The sequence below is a fragment of the Mobula birostris genome, chromosome 4 (assembly GCF_030028105.1).
Source record: "Mobula birostris isolate sMobBir1 chromosome 4, sMobBir1.hap1, whole genome shotgun sequence".
Classification (NCBI taxonomy): Eukaryota; Metazoa; Chordata; class Chondrichthyes; order Myliobatiformes; family Myliobatidae; genus Mobula; species Mobula birostris.
Genome location: NC_092373.1, coordinates 201,243,935 through 201,261,789, shown reverse-complemented (window position 1 = coordinate 201,261,789; position 17,855 = coordinate 201,243,935). Strand labels below are relative to the sequence as shown.

Genomic DNA, 17,855 nt, shown 5'->3' with positions numbered 1-17,855 from the left:
AAGGCCTTCTGAAAATCCAAGTACACAACATCATAAAACCATGCCATGGCCCATTTTATCACATAACTCCAAGTACCCCGAAGCCACATACTTAACAAATCAATTCCAACATCTTCCCGACCACTGAGGTCAGTCTAACTGCCCTACAGTTTCCTTTCTTCTGCCTTTCCAAGAGTTAAGAGTACTGGAGTGTGGAGGGAGCTGTAACGGGTTTATTATTATCACATGTATTGAGGTACAGTGAAGTTTGTTTTGCATACCATCCATATAGATTATTGCTCAGCATCAGTTCATTAAGGTTGTACAAGGGAAACCAGAATGCAGAATGAAGTGTTACAGTTACAGAAAAACTGCAACAGAGACAATAAAGTGCAAGGCCATGATAGACTTGGAGGTCAAGAGTCTACCTTATCATACAAGAGCAACACAAACAAAATGCTGGAGGAACTCAGCAGGTCAGGCAGCATCTATGGAAATAACTGCAGTTGACATTTCAGGCCGAGACTCTTCTTCAGGACCGGAAAGGAAGATACCATAAGAGGACAGATGCCAGAATAAAAATGTAGGGGGAGGGGAAGGAGGGTAAGTGGGTGGGAAAGGTAAAGGGCTGAAGAAGGAGTCGGATAGGAGAGGAGAGGGAAGAAGGAGGGACCTAGGAGTAAGTGATAGGCAGGTGAGAAGAGGTAAAAGACTAGTGGGGGGGGGGATTTTTTTTTTAACTGGAAGCTGATGTCAATGACTTGGATGACGGAATTGATGGCCTTATGGTAAAGTCTGTGGACAATGCAAAGATAGTGGAGGGGCAGGTAATGGTGAGGAAGTATGCTACAGAAGGACTTAGACGGATTAGGAGAATGGGCAAAAAGTGGCTGATGGAATACAGTGTCAGGAAGTGTATGTTCATGCACTTTGGAGGAAGAAGTAAAAAGGTAGACTATTTTCTAAAAGGAGAGAAAATTCAAAGAGACCTGTGAGTCCTTGTGCAGGATTCCCTAAAGGTTAATTTACAGGTTGAGTTGGTGGTGAGGAAGGCAAATGCGATATTAGTATTTATTTCAAGGAGACTAGAATATAAAAGTAAGGATGTAATATTGAGGTTTTATAAAATGCTGATGAGGCTTCACTTGGAGTATTGTGAGCAGTTTTGGGTCCCTTATCTAAAAAAGTATGTGCTGATGTTGGAGAGGGTTCAAATGAGATTCACAAAAACAATTCTGGGATTGAAATGCTTGATATATGAAGAGCATTTGATGGCTCTGGGCCTCCACTCACTGGAATTCAGAAGAATGAGGGCATCCTCATTGAAACCTATAGAATGTTGAAAGGCCTCTATTGGATGTGGGGGAGCCTAAAACCAGAGGGGACAGTATCATAATAGAGGGGTGTCCTTTTAGAACAGAGATGAGGAATTTCTTTAGCCAGAGAAGAGTGAATCTGTGGAATTCGATGCCACAAGCAGCTGTGGAGGCCAAGTCATTGGGTATATTTAAGGCAGAGGTTGATAGATTCTTGATTAGTCAGGGCAGAAGGCATATGGGGAGAAGGTACAAGATTGGGGCTGAAAAGGAAAATGGATCAGCCATTATGAAATGGCACAGTAGACTCAATGGGCCAAATGGCCTAATTCTGCTCCTACATTTTATGGTCTTATGGAAAAATTGATATTTGTGCCATTAATTTGGAGGCTACCTGGAGAGAACATAGGTATTGCTTCTCCACCCTGAGTGTGGCTTCACCTTGGTACAAGAGGAGGTCATAGACCAACATGTTGGAACGGGAATGGGAATTAGAATATTTGGCCACCAGGAAGTTCTGCTTTTAGCAGATGTGCTTGATGAAGCAGTCCCCCAGTTTACAAGAGGTTCATTCAATAGTTTTATAACAGTGGGTAGAAGCTGTCCTTGAACCTGATGGTATGTGCTTTTGGGATTTTGTCTCTTCTTCCCAATGGGTGGGAGAGAAGAGAAAATGTCCAGAGGGAGTGGGGTCTCTGATTAGGTTGGCTTCTTTTCCAAGGCACCGATATGAAAGGAGTATCTGGTTTATTCACACACTTTTCCTTCCAGAAATCCATGTTAGCTTCACCTAATCAGACTTTTAGAATTCATTGCCTTTTGTAATAACAGCAGATGTTTCACCATGCAACCTCCCTCATAGTTATCTCCTTTTCAAATGACCATGCATATTGAAAGATTAGAACAAGCAGGACATAGGAATCACTTGGTAGTGACAAACACAAGAGATTCTACAGATGCTTAAGATCCTGAGTGACAAGATATTGGAGGAACTCAGCAGGTCAGATAGCATCTACAGATCAGCCTGAAAAATTGGCTTTTTATTCCTCTCCATAGATGCTATCTGGCCCGCTGAGTTCCTCCAGCATATTATGCATGTTACCAGGTAGTGATCAGCTTAACTTTGGAGGTTATACACAATCATCGCGGGATTAACATGGCAGCTCTACTGTAATCATATGGTCAGCTGCAGTGAGGCTATAATTTCTTTAACATGAATTCCCACGTGCACCATGATCTGGCCACAGTCAAGGATTTGCTTAAGTTGTACAGATGTCTTCAATAACCATCAGAACTTCTTGCTCCAGGGTTCCCAATTTTTATTACGCTATGGAGCCTTACCATTAACTGAGGGATCCGTGGACCCCAGCTTGGGAACCCCTGCTAGACAGTGGTCCAAGTCCAATTGAAGAATACTAGTGTGGCTGATCATAAGGTATAGGTGTATGTGCTGTCTGAGATGAGATGCGACTCAAAGGATCATAAAGCACTACAGTACAGGAACAGACCTATCTAGTTTGTGCTGATCTGTCATTCTGCCTAGTCCCATTGACCTGCACCTGGATCACAGCCCTCCATACCCCTCCCATCCATGTGCCTATTGTTACGTACCCCGTAACTGGGTTGCCAAACCAGCAGAAATGGACCACTTAGTTGGAGTCTAGTTTAACAGAACTAATAAAGTTTTATTAAAGAAATGAGCATCACAGTATTCTAATCGTAAGGATATAAATGCAACAGGTTAGCAATAATAAAACACACATGTACACAGAACTAGGATAATAGGAATCAATCAAGCTCTATCACAGTCCAGGGGTAAAATGATCAGTCTCAGGTGACGCAGAGTTCAGTTCAGCTTAGTACAGTTCGCAGTAATCGCTGTTGTGCCGTTGGAGAGAGAGAGAGATAATATGCAAATCTGATTCAGACAGACCTTTGTTCTTCGCAGTTAGCTTTCGGGCGAACCCCTTTAATGTCTTCTGTGGTCACTGACTGTGACCCCTCCATTCCGGATATGACCGTTCTTCCACGGTGAACCCAGCACCCAAGCAAGGGCGGACACACACACCAGGTTCCCACCGATCGTACCCTTTCACCCTGTGCGTCTATGGTCGGTTCCCGCGACCAGACCTCCAACTTCCACCAACTTGTGGGGGCACACCGCTCTTCCAGGGTCTCGTTATCTCGTGGTGTGTCGTGCCTTAGCGAACCTGTTCTTTTTATCCCACTGCTGGGGTATCACCTGTCCATCAAACTTCAAACAGTTCAGGTTCAAAGCAACCGGTCTATCAATACTCGGACTGGTGTCTCTTTTCGTTATCTCTCTCTCCTCTCTCATTAACATTTTGAACGTTTCTCCATTTGTCTCCCTTATCTCTCTCATCAGCATCAATCTTCTGATAACTTGGTTTGTCGTCACACTATCCAAACTTCTTTAAAGTGTTGAAATTAAACACACATCCGCCACTTCTACTGGCAGCTGGTTCCACACTCTCACCACCATCTGAGTGAAGAAATTCCCCCTCAGGTTCCCCTTAAATATTTCACCTTTGACCTTGGGTTCTGTCTTTTTTTAAAAAAAGAGAATTCTCCCTATGAAATATGAATTGGAGTCTTCTCAAAATGAAGAGGTGTGGGAGAGGAGTCTGCTGGGGGTTGTGGAAGAGGATGTTTCCTATAATGGGTGAGCCTAGGATTGAAGGACACAGTGTCAGAAAGCAAAGATGTTCCTTCAGAACAGAGATGAGGAGGAATTTCTTTATCCAGAGGGTGGTGAATCCGTGGAATTCATTGCCACAGGTGGCTGTGGAGGCCAAGTCTAGGTATATTTAAAGCTGAAGTTGATAAGTAAGTGAGTCAAAGGTTACAGGGAGAAGGCAGGAGAATGGGGTTGAGACGGATAATAGATCCTCCATAATAGAATGGCAGAGCAAACTTGATAGGCTGAATGGTCTAATTCTGCATCTATGCTTTATTGTCTTATGGCATTCTGTTCTTCCTGAAGAACAGCCATCTTCTCATTATTGCTCCAGTAGTACCACAGAGTACTCATAATATACAGCCTTGTCTCTGTTATGAACAGCAATCTGCTGGTTCAAGGCAACTCAATCTGTTCACAACTGAAATATCTCGCGTAATAAGGAATCTGTTTCTAGGTGGTTTATCACTGCTTTTAAAGTTTAGGTTGCTCCTGCGTTGCAGACAACTGAGATCTAACTGGATCAAGGTGAGACTGCTTTGAAATCAAATCATGCGGTTCCATGCACGTGTCAGCTGTCCTGAGGTGGTACGGAGTCATAGAGTCATACAGCATGAAAACAGGGTATAAAAGTTGCAAGAGCATGGTGCAGTTGTACAGGATGCTAGTGATGCTCCACTTGGAGTACTGAGTTCAGTTTTGGTCATCTTGCTATTGGTTAAGATATTATTGAACAGGAAAGAATGCAGAAGAAATTTCCATCGGATATTGCCAGAACTTGAGGGATTACATTATCAGGAGAGGCTGGGAAGTCGATGACTTGGAGCGTGGGAGAATGAGATAATCTCATAGCAGTATATAAAATCATAAGGGGTATAGACAGGGGTATAGTCACTCAGTTTTATTCCCAGTGTTGGGGAATTAAGAACTTGAGGACTTGGGTTTAAGGTGTGAGGGGAAAGATTTAATGGGAACTTGAAGGGCAACTTTTTACACAAAGATTTGTATGTCTGTTGAATGTGTTGCCAGAGAAAGTACAGGTAACGGAGGTTTGCCCTTACACAATTCACAAATCACTACTCAAAATAAGTCAGATGGGGAATAAAAATTTTGCCCAAGAGAAGTTATGTGGGGGAAAAAAACTAAAGAAGTAAACACAGATTTGCTTACTTGCATTCCTTGATGCATTGCAGAAGATTGTGATATGTACCATTTTCAAGTAATGTGTCCACCCCCCCCATCTCAGCACATGTAATGGGGGAGGGGGGGAGTTCTCCTATAAAAGTTCTGGAGTGTATGATCTGATCTCATTGTCTGATCCTCCACCACTCTCTTTCTTTGCCTATCCCAGAACCTGCTGCTTTGCCAATACCACCAGTCTGCCCCAGAACCATCCCACTATCTAAGACCAGCTTGCACTGTTTAGCTGTGTAAAAGGCGTGGCTGCACAGAGCTGGAGAAATCAATGGGGTTACCCAGCAGTAGGGCTAAAGGAATGAAATTTCCTCTAAGAAATGACTTGTACCCAAAGTACTTTAATATTCATCGACAAAGAAAAATAAGATACAAATTTTGCAAAAGAATCAAAAGTTGAAGACGTATGTGATATAGAAAATGCTACATGATCAGACAATCCCTGGAACGAGGAAGGTTTCCCATGTTTTGTCTGGCCAAAGTGGAGGGGAGTCATCTGTCAAGGTCATCATCGGACACTGTGCTGGTTCAACTCCCTCCAAATCCTCCAGCTACTTGACTTCCGCCTCTTCGATCTCCATTCCGTCGCTCACTCCCTCTGACCCTGTTGCCTTCCCCAGTGCTGGCTGCAGCTGAGTCTCTGGCTGTTCCTGAATCCTTGGCTTCTCCTTGGGTCTGGTCTGCCTCCTTGGTCTGGAGCTGGGAGTACTCACCGAGATGCTTCCTGTGCCTCAGCGCCCTCAGCTTGGTGCAGTATTCCCTCTCCCGGAGCAACTGGCCCTGCTGCTCCTCCAACTCCAGCTGCTGCTGGCGGAGGACACGGGAGCGACGAATCAGGCAAACTAGCTCATCCCGCATCTCCTGGTTCTCATTCTTGATTGCTTCAATATGCTGGAGCAGGCAGCAGACCGCCTCCTGTGGAGAGGCAGAGGAACACCAACTCCCTTTAACAGTCTCAATGCCTTTTTAAAATCTATTTTTATATTATTTTAGAGATACAGGATGATAATAGGCTCTTCTGGTCCAATGAGCTTACATTGCGCAATTACACACATGTGAACAATTAACCTACTAACACATATGTCTTTGGAATGTGGGAGGAAACCAGAGCACCCAGAGGAAACCCATACAATCATGGGGAGAATGTACAGACAGCAGTGAGAATTGAACCTGGGTGACTGGCACTGTAATAGTGTTATGCTAAACACTTAATATATTATTATTTTAGTGGTTAGCGCAATGCTATCACAGCTCGGGTTGTTCCAGAGTTTGAAGTTCAATCTTGGCACTGTCTGTAAGGAGTTTGTACGTTCTCCCCATGGCCGTATGAATGCACTGTTTTCCTCTCACAGTTCCAAGACGTACCAGTTAGTAGGTTAACTGGTCATTGTAAATTGTCTTGTGATTACGCTAGTCTTAAATAGGTGGGTTGCTTGGGTGGGGGGGGGGCAGTTCGTTGCCCAGAAGAGCCTGTTCTGTGCTTAATCTCAAAATACATAAATAAATTATTAAGTATTATTAATGATAATATGATATAGTTTTAATTATAGTATCCAAGACACCTTCAAAGAGCAGTGCCTCAGAAAGGCGGTGTCCATCAATAAGGACCCTCACCACGCGGGACATGCCCTCTTCACACTGTTACGGTTGGGAAGGAGCTACAGAAACCTGAAGGCACACACTCACTGATTCAGGAACAGCTTCCTCCCCTCTGCCGTCTAATTTCTAAATGGAGATTGAACCCATGAACACTACCTCACTACATTTTAATTTCTGTTTTAACTTTTTAATAGACATATATATATCTACTGTAATTAAGTTTTTTCTCTACATTTATCGTGTCCCTCATTGTACTACGGCCATAAAGTTAACAAATTTCACAGGTGCAGATGATGTTAAATCTGATTCTGATTTAAATATAATACAGTCTTATATTATTATATTGTACACTTATGTAATATATAATTACATAATTAAATTTTAAAATCAATTAATAATAATAATCCCATTTCCAATTGCAGATTAAAGCAAGTCCAGTAGGCAGGACAGGGAGCATAAAAAGGTCTGATAATCTAAAATGTATTTACTTTAATGCAAGAAGCCTGAAAATTAACACTGAGCAACGCACACAAAATGCTGGAGAACTCTCATAGACTGGACTATACCTCTTCCCACCCTATCTAGTGGGAAGACGCCATCCCCTTCTCTCAATTCCTCCATCTCTGCCACAACTGCTCTCAGGATGAGGCTTTTCATTCTAGAATGAAGGAGATGTCCTCCTTTTTCAAAGAAAGGTGTTTCCCTTCCTCCACCATCAACGTTGTCTTCAACCACATCTCTTCCATTTCACGCACGTCTGCTCTTAACCCATCCTCCTGCCACTCTACCAGGGGTAGGGTTCTTCTTGTCCTCATACCACCCCACCAGCCTCCACGTCCAGCATATAATTCTCCAATTCTCCGGAACTTCCACCACCTCCAACAGGATCCCACCACCGTACTCGTCTTTCCACCCGCCCCCCCACTTTCTGCTTTCCGCAGAGATCGCTCCCTATGCAACTCCCTTGCCCATTCGTCCCTCCTCACTGATCTCCCTTCTGGCACTTATCCTTGCAAGTGAAACAAGTGCTACACCTGTCCCTACACTTCTTCCCTCACTACCATTCAGGGCCCTAAACAGTCCTTCCAGGTGAGGCGACACTTCATCTGTGAGTCTGTTGGCGTCATATACTGTGTCTGATACTCCCAGTGTGGACTCCTGTAAATTGGTGAGACCCGGCGTAAATTAGGAGACTGCTTCTCTGAGCACCTACAGTTTGTCTGCCAGAAAAAAGTGGAATCTCCCAGTGGCCACCCATTTTAATTCCATTTTCTACTCCCATTCCGATATGTCCATCCATGGCCTCTTCCATGATGAGGCTACACTTAGGTTGGAGGAACAACACCTTATATTCCGTTTGGGTAGAGCCTTCAACCTGATGGCATGAACATCGATTCCTTAAACTTCCGGTAATGCCCTCACCCCCACCCCACCTCTCCCTCTTTCACCATTTCCCAGCCCCTTTTTCCTCTATCACCTTATCTCCTTGCCTCCCCTTTGGTGCTCCTCCCCCTTTTCTTCCGTGGCCTTCTGTCTCTTTCACCAATCACTTCCCAGCTCTTTACTTCATCCCTCCCCCTCCAGGTTTCACCTATTACCTTGTGTTTCTCTCTCTCCTCCCCCCACCTTTCAAATCTACTCCTCAGCTTTTTTTTCCTCCCATCCTGCCGAATGGTTTCGGCCCGAAACATCGACTGTACTTTTTCCCATAGATGCTGCCTGGCCTGCTGAGTTCCTCCAGCATTTTGTGTGTGCTGCTCAGATTTCCAGTATCTGCAGATCTTCTCTTGTTTGTCGAGGCCAGGACTGGACCTTCAGTGTTTGGAGTACAGATGCATTAAGAGGGATAGGAGGTAAGTGAGTAGATAGAATTGGGATATTGTTTAGGGAAAACACCACAGCAGTAATTAGGAAGGATGTTCCTGTAGCAGCAAAGTCAAATGGTCAAACTAGGAATAATAAAAGGAGGAATCTTTTGGGTGGGATTGTGCTACAGACCCCACCAGAAACAGCAGGAATGAGAGGAGTATATAGTATGTAGGGAAATTGCCAATGGCTGTTGGGTTGTTATAGTGGGTGACACACAGAGGAACACCACCAATAAATGACAGCTATCTGAACTGCCAAGCCTTATCTTCCTCACCTCGTTGGCTTCTTTTTCTAACTGCTTCACCATCTTTTTGGCATTTTGTTTGTACTCAGCCTTCTCTTTGTTGAACTTGACCATGAGGTTGTGCAACTTCTGAGAGTGCAAGGCCCGGGCTTCCATCACCTGCTTGTCCAGCTCTTGGATCCTGGCTAGCTGTATCTCCCGCAGTTCCTCGATTAGGAGGGTGGAGATGGTGGAGGGGTCAGAGTGGGGGTGGGGAGAAAACACAGAACACAGAGATTGGTTTCTCACTTTCCCTTAACACCTGAGGTCCACAACTCAACTGATGCCTCCTGGAGGCTCGCCCAAGATGTAGGCAGTACTCAGCTTGTACTGCATGGGGAGAGGGCATTGTACATGAAGGATAAAAGAAGAAATGTGCCTGGAGTCAGAGGAGGTGAGTGAGAACCTTAATGAATACCTTACTTCAGTATTCAACAGTGAGAGGAACTTTGACATTTGTGAGGACAGTGTAAAGCAGGCTGATATGCTGGAAAGTATTGATGTTAAGAAAGAGCATGTTCTGGCACTTTTGAAAACTATTAGGATAAATAAGTCCCTGGAGCCAGAAGGGATATATCCCTGGTTACTAACCGAAGTGAGGGAAGAGATTGCTGCGTCTTTAGTGATGACCTTCGCATCCTTACTGGCTGCAGAAGTAGTACCAGAAGAATGGAGAGAGGCAAATATTATTCCTTTGTTCAAGGAAGGTAATTAGACAGACCAGGACTTTATTCCTTAGACCATAGAAGACTGAGAAGTGATCTTGTAGAAGAGTAAAATCATGAGGAGTAGAGATAGGATGAATGCACACTGTCTTTTACCCCAAGGCTGGAGAATTAAAAACTAAAGGGCACAAAATTAAGGTGAGAGGGGAAAGATTGAGAGGCAACTTTTTATTACACAAAGGGTAGTAGCTGTTTGGAAGGAGCTACGGAGGAGGTGATTGAGGCAGACATTTAAAAGGCAATTGGACAGGCACATGGATATGGAAGGTTAAGAGCAGCAGTTCCCAACATAGGGTCCATGGATCCCTTGCTTAATGGAAGGGGCCTATGGCATAAAAAAAGGTTGGGAAATGGTGATTTAGAGGATATGGACCAAATACTGGTAAATGGAACTAGCTTGGCATTTTGGTCAGCATGGAGTGGTTGGGCTGAAAGAGCTGTTCTCACGCTATACGAGTCCATGACTCTGTGCTCCAGTGAGCACACACTTGATTTATGTTCCAATCAAAGCAATGAGAAAGTCCTCACTTACTTTATATTCACTCAGGCTCTCGATCTCCTTATTAATCTGAACCAGCTCAGTCTCTTTCTCAATCTGAATATTTTTCAGTTCTGCAGGGAAAGAGTAAAAGAAATTTATTGGATTGGACAGGATTGAATGCAGACTGACCAGGATCTGTGCCAGAATTAAGCTACACTTAAAACTCCGTGACTTCAGCTTGTTTCAAATAAGTGTTGGGAATCACAGAGCAAATTTCACACTGAGTGGATTGGAGCAGACTGTGTGAAGTGTAGGTGATCAGGTCTGCCTTTAGACCTTTGAAGTCCTTACTAATCAAGACTTTGGCAATTAGAAACATAGAAAAACTACAGCACAATACAGGCCTTTTGGCCCACAATGCTGTGCCTAAAATGTACTTTAGAAATTACCTAGGGTTACCCATAGCCCAATATTTTTTGAAGCTCCATGTACCTATCCTGGAGTCTCTTAAAAGACCCTATCGTATCTGCCTCCACCACCATCGCTGGCAGCCCATTCCACATACTCACCACCCTCTGTATAAAAAAACTTACCCCTGGTAGCTCCTCTGTACCTACTTCCAAGTACCTTAAAACTATGCCCTCTCATGATAGCCAGTTCAGCCCTGGAAAAAAGCCTCTGACTAACCACACGATCAATGCCTCTCATCATCTTATACACCTCTATCAGGTCACCTCTTATACTCCATCGTTCTAAGGAGAAAAGGCCAAGTTCACTCAACCTATTCTCGTAAGGCATGCTCCCCAATCCAGGCAACATCCTTGTAAATCTCCTCTGCACTCTTTCTATAGTTTCCACATCCTTCCTATAGTGAGGTGACCAGAACTGAGCACAATACTCCAAGTGGGGTCTGACCAGGGTCCTATATAGATGTAGTATTACCTCACGGCTCTTAAACTCAATCCCACGGTTGATGAAGGCCAATGCACCCTATGCTTTCTTAATCACAGAGTCAACCTGCGTAGCAGCTTTGAGTGTCCTATGGACTCGGACCCCAAGATCCCTTTGATCCTCCACACTGCCAAGAGTCTTACCATTAATACTATATTCTGTCATCACATCTGACCTACCAAAATGAACCACCTCACACTTATCTGGGTTGAACTCCATCTGCCACTTCTCAGCCCAGTTTTGCATCCTATCGATGTCCCGCTGTAACCTCTGACAGCCCTCCAGACTATTCACAACACCCCCAACCTTTGTGTCATCAGCAAATTTACTAACCCATCCCTCCACTTCCTCATCCAGTTCATTTATAAAAGTTACGAAGAGAAGGGGTCCCAGAACAGATCCATGAGACACACCACTGGTCACCGATCGCCATGCAGAAAATGACCCGTCTACAACCACTCTTTGCCTTCTGTGGGCAAACCAATTCTGGATCCACAAAGCAAGGTCCCCTTGGAACCCATGCCTCCTTACTTTCTCAATAAGCCTTGAATGGGATATCTTATCAAATGCCTTGCTGAAATCCATATACACTACATCTACTGCTCTACCATCATCAACATGTTTAGTCACATCCTCAAAAAATTCCATCAGGCTCGTAATGCATGACCTGCCTTTGACAAAGCCATGCTGACTATTCCTAATCATAGTATGTCACTCCAAATGTTCATAAATCCTGCCTCTCAGGATCTTCCCCATCAACTTACCAACCACTGAAGTAAGACTCACTGGTCTATAATTTCCTGGGAACAACATCTACAACCCTCCAATCCTCCGGAATCGCCTCATCCCCATTAATGATGCAAAGACCATTGCCAGAGGCTCAGCAATCTCCTCCCTCAGTAGCCCAGGGTACATCTCGTCCAGTCCTGGAGACTTATCTAACTTGTTGGTTTCCAAAAGCTCCAGCACATCCTCTTTCTTAATGTCTATATGCTCAAGCTTTTCAATCCACTGTAAGTCATCCCCACAATCGCCAAGATCCTTTTCCATAGTGAATACTGAAGCAAAGTATTCATTAAGTACCTCAGCTATCTGCTCAGCAGTCATTCAAGGATAACAATAATGGGGTCTCTCATGTGGATGAGTCAGGATAACCATGTAGGCAGTTGTTTGTGCAGTGTTCTGTGCTACCCAACCCTCCAGTGTCAATCTGAGGCATGGACTCAAAGTCCTCAACACCAACTTGAAAGTTTCTTCTCCACTTACAGTTGTTCGTCCATCGTTGACGTCGATGAGGACCTCAACACCATAATGATGGTGTCGAGACTAGCGCATGATTTGGATTTAAGTGAGGGAGAGTTGCGCAGCATCAGCCTCACTCTCTCTTCCCAATTCCCATCTGGGTCCAGTGGCAAACAGAGTCTATACGGCTGGAGATGGGACAGGCGCAGTGGATGACCAGGACATCTTCTGTGTCTTGTCCTGCTCTACACGTTCCACGACGCTTGCAGAGACCGCCTCCTTGACCGTTGGACCTTCCATTGGTCTCGTCCGCTCAATTCGCCGGAGTCTGTCTTCACATGCTGGGATAGACAACTCCCTATCTCACCGAGGGTTTGAGACCTGTTGGCTACCCTCACCTGGTTTAGCCGGCTTGTCGAAGCCGTTGCCCGGGGTGTGGCCGCTGTCGCATGCAAACAGCTACGGAGAGCCACAGGTGAGAGTTGAGTGCCAGGTGGGGACCAAAGGTGGACTAACCGCCCTGAAAAGGACGCGACATGTTCCCCCACCAGAGGTGCTACCCCTCCCTGACACCCCATATAGTCATGGGCAGGAAACAGAACATACAACACAGGAGTGTGCCCTCGGCCCAGGATGTTGTGCTAAACTAATTAAGCTAATCAGACCAAATCCCTTCTGCCACAAGCATCAGTGCTGAATCCTTAGTTGTTTGTCATAATTATTAAAGATATGGAAGAGAATGTGTTATCCCCTCTCCTATCAGGCAGAAAATACAAATAACTAAAAAACAAGTACCACGAGGCTCAGGGTTATCAGATACTTGAATGGCTCTCTTGTACGATAAGATGCACTCTTGGCCTCACAATCTATCTCATTGTGATTTTGCACTTTGTCATTTACCTGCACTACATTTTTTCAGTGGTTTTATTCACTTCTATACTTTATTCTGCATGGTTATTGTTTTATCTCATTCTAGCTCAGTGCACTGTGTAATGACTTGATCTGCATGAACAGTATGGTCTCCCTTTCTCTCGATACTCTGAGAGGGTGGTGCTAGATTTCTGGTCTTGGGCAAGGTTTAAACAGTGTTGTTTGTGGACTGGAGTCTGGATGATGGATTACGTTATGGTGTGTTTCTAGATTCTAGTTGCTACTTTTTTTGTTGCTATTTTGGGCAATTTTGAACTGGGGTGACCTGCAGATAACAAACACTGAGGCGAAATGAATGTGTCTGGACTGCTTTGATTTTGTGTTTTATATTCTTTTTTTTTGCTGCCATTTGCGCAAGGGGGGGTGGGGATTGACATTTTTTCTTTGAATGGGTTCCGTGGTGTTTCTTTGTTTCACAGCTGTCTGTGGGACGGTTGTATACTGCATGCATGCTTTGATAATAATTGTACTTTGTATCTTTGATCAGTATACAAGACAAGAACTGTATCTTGGGACATGTGACAATAACAAGCCAATACCAATATCAAGAATAAGTCTGTAGGTGACACTAACTCACCTGCGCAGGTTGGTGGACGGTTTTGTCAAACAACTACTCTGTCACAAAAAGCGGGATTTCCAGGTGGCTACCCATTTCAATTTGATCTCCCATTCCTATTCTAACATGTCAGTCCATGGCCACCTCTATTGCCACAATGTTGCCAAATTCAGGTTGGAGGAGCAACACCTCATATTCTCTCTGGTGGCCTCCAACCTGATGCCATGAACATTGATTTCTCTGACTTTCAGTAATTTCTCCCCCCTCCAGCTTACTCCTTCCCCTCTTCACGTCTTCTTATTCTGGGTTCTGCCCCCTTTCTTTCCAACCCTAATGAAGAATCTCAGCCAGAAACGTTGACTGTTTATCCCCCTCCATTGACACTGATGGCTTGCTGAGTTTTTTGTGTTGCAGGAAATGCTGGGTCCTGCAGTGATGTCTACGTCCAACAAATGAATGCATTAAAAAAAAGAACTAGAGTTTTGTTCCAACTTGATTCAATGAATTTGAGTTCTCTTTCTGCCTGTAACATGGCTACCATATTATCATTTCCCTAAGTAGTCGCAGTTTCATAACATTTAACTGACTATAGTTTCCACATTTTCACCATTTACACGGAAGACTACTTCCTGGTATTACCCTGCACGGACTGCTTAGTTGTGAGGGAATACTCTCCGAATAGACATGTTTTTTCCTGTCAAAACTCTGCAACTGTCCCTGCTATGGTCCATGTGCTGAACGAGGCTAACTCCACGCACGGATTGGGAAAGGTGTCGAGGACACAGAGAGTCGAATGGTTACTGATTCAAGCAAGTTGAAAGTTAAATGGAGAACGGACTCACAATCTTAATGGGCTTCTCAATATGATGAAAGGTTTTGAATAGAGTAAATAGAACTATTTTCTAAATGGGGTGAGTATTCAGAAATTGGAGGTTCAAAGGGACTAGTTCTGGAGCTTTCAAAAATCACTAAGTTAGTTAAGTTGCCGGTACTGGAGATATACCCCAGGCTACAGTGGGAAGTGAGGGAGGAGACTGCTGAGTGTCTGGCAATGATCTTTGCATCAATAGGGATGGGAGACGTACTGGAGGATTGGAAGGTTGCAAATGTTATTTCCTTGTTCAAGAAAGGGAGTAGAGATAACCGAGGAAATTATAGATCTGTGAGTCTTACTTCAGTGGTGGGCAAGTTGTGGGAGAAAATCCTAAAAGGCAGGACTTATGAGCATTTGGAGAGACATAGTCTGATTCGGGATAGTCAGCATGGCTTTTATCAAGGAAGGGTTGTACCTTATCAGCCTGATTGGATTCTTTGAGGATGTAACAAAACACATTGATGAAGGTACAGCAGTGGATGTAGTGTGTATGGATTACATAGTCATAGTCATACTTTATTAATCCCGGGGGAAATTGGTTTTTGTTACAGTTGCTCCATAAATAATAAATAGTAATAGAACCATAAATAGTTAAATAGTAATATGTAAATTATGCCAGTAAATTATGAAATAAATCCAGGACCAGCCTATTGGCTCAGGATGTCTGACCCTCCAAGTTTGATGGCCACAGGCAGGAATGACTTCCTATGACGCTCAGTGCTGCATCTCGGTGGAATGAGTCTCTGGCTGAATGTACTCCTGTGCCCACCCAGTACATTATGTAGTGGATGGGAGACATTGGCCAAGATGGCATGCAACTTAGACAGCATCCTCTTTTCAGACACCACCATGAGAGAGTCCAGTTCCATCCCCACAACATCACTGGTCTTACGAATGAGTTTGTTGATTCTGTTGGTGTCTGCTACCCTCAGCTTGCTGCCCCAACACACAACAGCAAACATGATAGCACTGGCCACCACAGACTCGTAGAACATCCTCAGCATCGTCCGGCAGATGTTAAAGGACCTCAGTCTCCTCAGGAAATAGAGACGGCTCTGACCCTTCTTGTAGACAGCCTCAGTGTTCTTTGACCAGTCCAGTTTATTGTCAATTCGTATCCCCAGGTATTTGTAATCCTCTACCATGTCCATAAGATGCCCCATGCAAGGCTCCTTCAGAAAGTAAGGAGGCATGGGGTCCAAGGAGACATTACTTTGTGGATCCAGAATTGGCTTGCTCACAGAAGGCAAAGGGTGGTTGTAGATGGTTCATACTTTGCATGGAGTTTGGTGACCAGTGGTGTTCCACAGGGATCTTTTCTGAGACCCCTCCTCTTTGTGATTTTTATAAATGACCTGGATAAGGAAATAGAAGGGTGGGTCAGTAAATTTGCTGATGACAGAAAGGTTTGGGGTGTTGTGGATAGTCTGTAGGGTTGTCAGAGGTTACAGCAGGACATCGATAGGATGCAGAACTAGGCTAAGAAGTGGCAAATGGAGTTCAGCCCAGGTAAGTGTGAGGTGGTTCATTCTGGTAGGTCAAATATGATGGCAGAATATAGTATTAATGGTAAGATTCTTGGCAGTGTGGAGGATCAGAGGGATCTTGGGGTCTGAGTCCATAGGACACTCAAAGCTGCTACATAGGTTGACTCTGTGGTTAAGGCGGCATACGGTGCATTGGCCTTCATCAACCACGGGATTGAGTTCAAGAGCTGTGAGGTAATGTTACAACTATATAAAACCTTGGTCAGACCCCACTTGTACTGTGTTCAGTTCTGGTCATCTCACTACAGGAAGGATGTGGATACAATAGAGAGAGTGCAGAGGAAATTTTGAGAATGTTGCCTGGATTGGAGAGTGTGCCTTATGAGAACAGGTTGAGTGAACTTGGCCTTTTCTCCTTGGAGCGACGCAGGATGAGAAGTGACCTGAAGAGGGTCTATAAGATGATGACAGGCATCGATCGTGTGGATAGTTAGAGGCTCTTTCCCAGTGCTGAAATGGCTAACACAAGGGGGCTTTTATTTGAAGATGCTTGGAAGTAGGTACAGAGGGGATGTCATGGGTAAGTTTTTCACAGACAGAGTGGAGGGTCCATGGAACGCACTGCCAGTGATGGTGGTGGGGAGTCTTTTAAGAGACTCTTAGATAGGTACATGGAGGTTAAAAAAATAGAGCTATGCAGTAGGGAAATTCTAGGCAGTTTCTGGAATAGGTTACATAGTCGGCACAACATTGTGGGCTGAAGGGCCTGTAATGTGCTGTAGATTTCTATGTTTTATGTTCAGGATTCCCTTCAGGTTAACTTGCATGCTGAGTTGGTAGTTGGAAGGTAAAGGCAATGTTATCATTCATTCTGAGATGACTAGTTCAAAGTAAATTCAAATTTCAAAGTAAATTGATTATCAAAGTACACATATGTCACCATATACAACCCTGAGATTCATTTTCTTGTCGGCATTCACAGTAAATACAAGAACCATAGTAGAGTCAATGAAAGACCACATCAACAGGACGGACAAGCAACCAACATGCAAGAAAACAACAAACGGTGCAAATGTAAAAGAATAATAAGAATATTAATAAAAAGTAAGCAATACATATTGAGATATTTATCATCTTGGGTACTAGCCTACAAAGTACCCAGGACATCTTCAAGGAGCAGTGTCTCAGAAAGGCAACATTATTAAGGACCTCCAGCACCCAGGGCATGCCCTTTTCTCAGGTAGGAGGTACAGAAGCCTGAAGGCACACACCCAGCGATTCAGGAACAGTTTCTTCCCCTCCGCCATCCAATTCCTAAAATGGACATTGAACCCTTGGACACTACCTCACTTTTTTAATATGTAGTATTTCTGTTTTTGCACGATTTTTAATCTATTCAATATACGTATACTGTAATTTTATTTATTTATTATTATTTTATTTTGTGTTTTTTTTCTTCTATATTATGTACTGCATTGAACTGCTACTGCTAAGTTAACAAATTTTACCTCACATGCTGGTGATGATAAACCTGATTCGGATTCTATTTTTGAAGGATTTTCTATTCAAGGGCATTGGTGTTTTCATACCAACCTGTGATGCAACCACCACACAAAGTATCAGATGTCATGTGAGAACCTTTGTAAGGCAATGAATGGTCAGACTACATTT

The 17,855-nt window shown here is 43.9% G+C and overlaps 1 protein-coding gene across 2 annotated transcripts in view; it reads right to left on the bottom strand.

The window, feature by feature from the left end:
• Nucleotides 1-3,007: 3,007 nt before the first annotated feature.
• The window catches only part of ccdc166 (coiled-coil domain containing 166), a 42,265-nt gene continuing 27,417 nt past the window's right edge, over nt 3,008-17,855 (bottom strand). For both annotated transcript variants that reach the window (XM_072254816.1, XM_072254817.1), the window contains exons 6-8: nt 10,196-10,275; nt 8,930-9,106; nt 3,008-6,102 (exon numbers count right to left, since the gene is read on the bottom strand). In XM_072254816.1, coding sequence (XP_072110917.1) covers nt 5,716-6,102; nt 8,930-9,106; nt 10,196-10,275 — 644 coding nt within the window. In that variant the 3' untranslated portion in view covers nt 3,008-5,715. The remainder of the gene's footprint in view (nt 6,103-8,929; nt 9,107-10,195; nt 10,276-17,855) is intronic.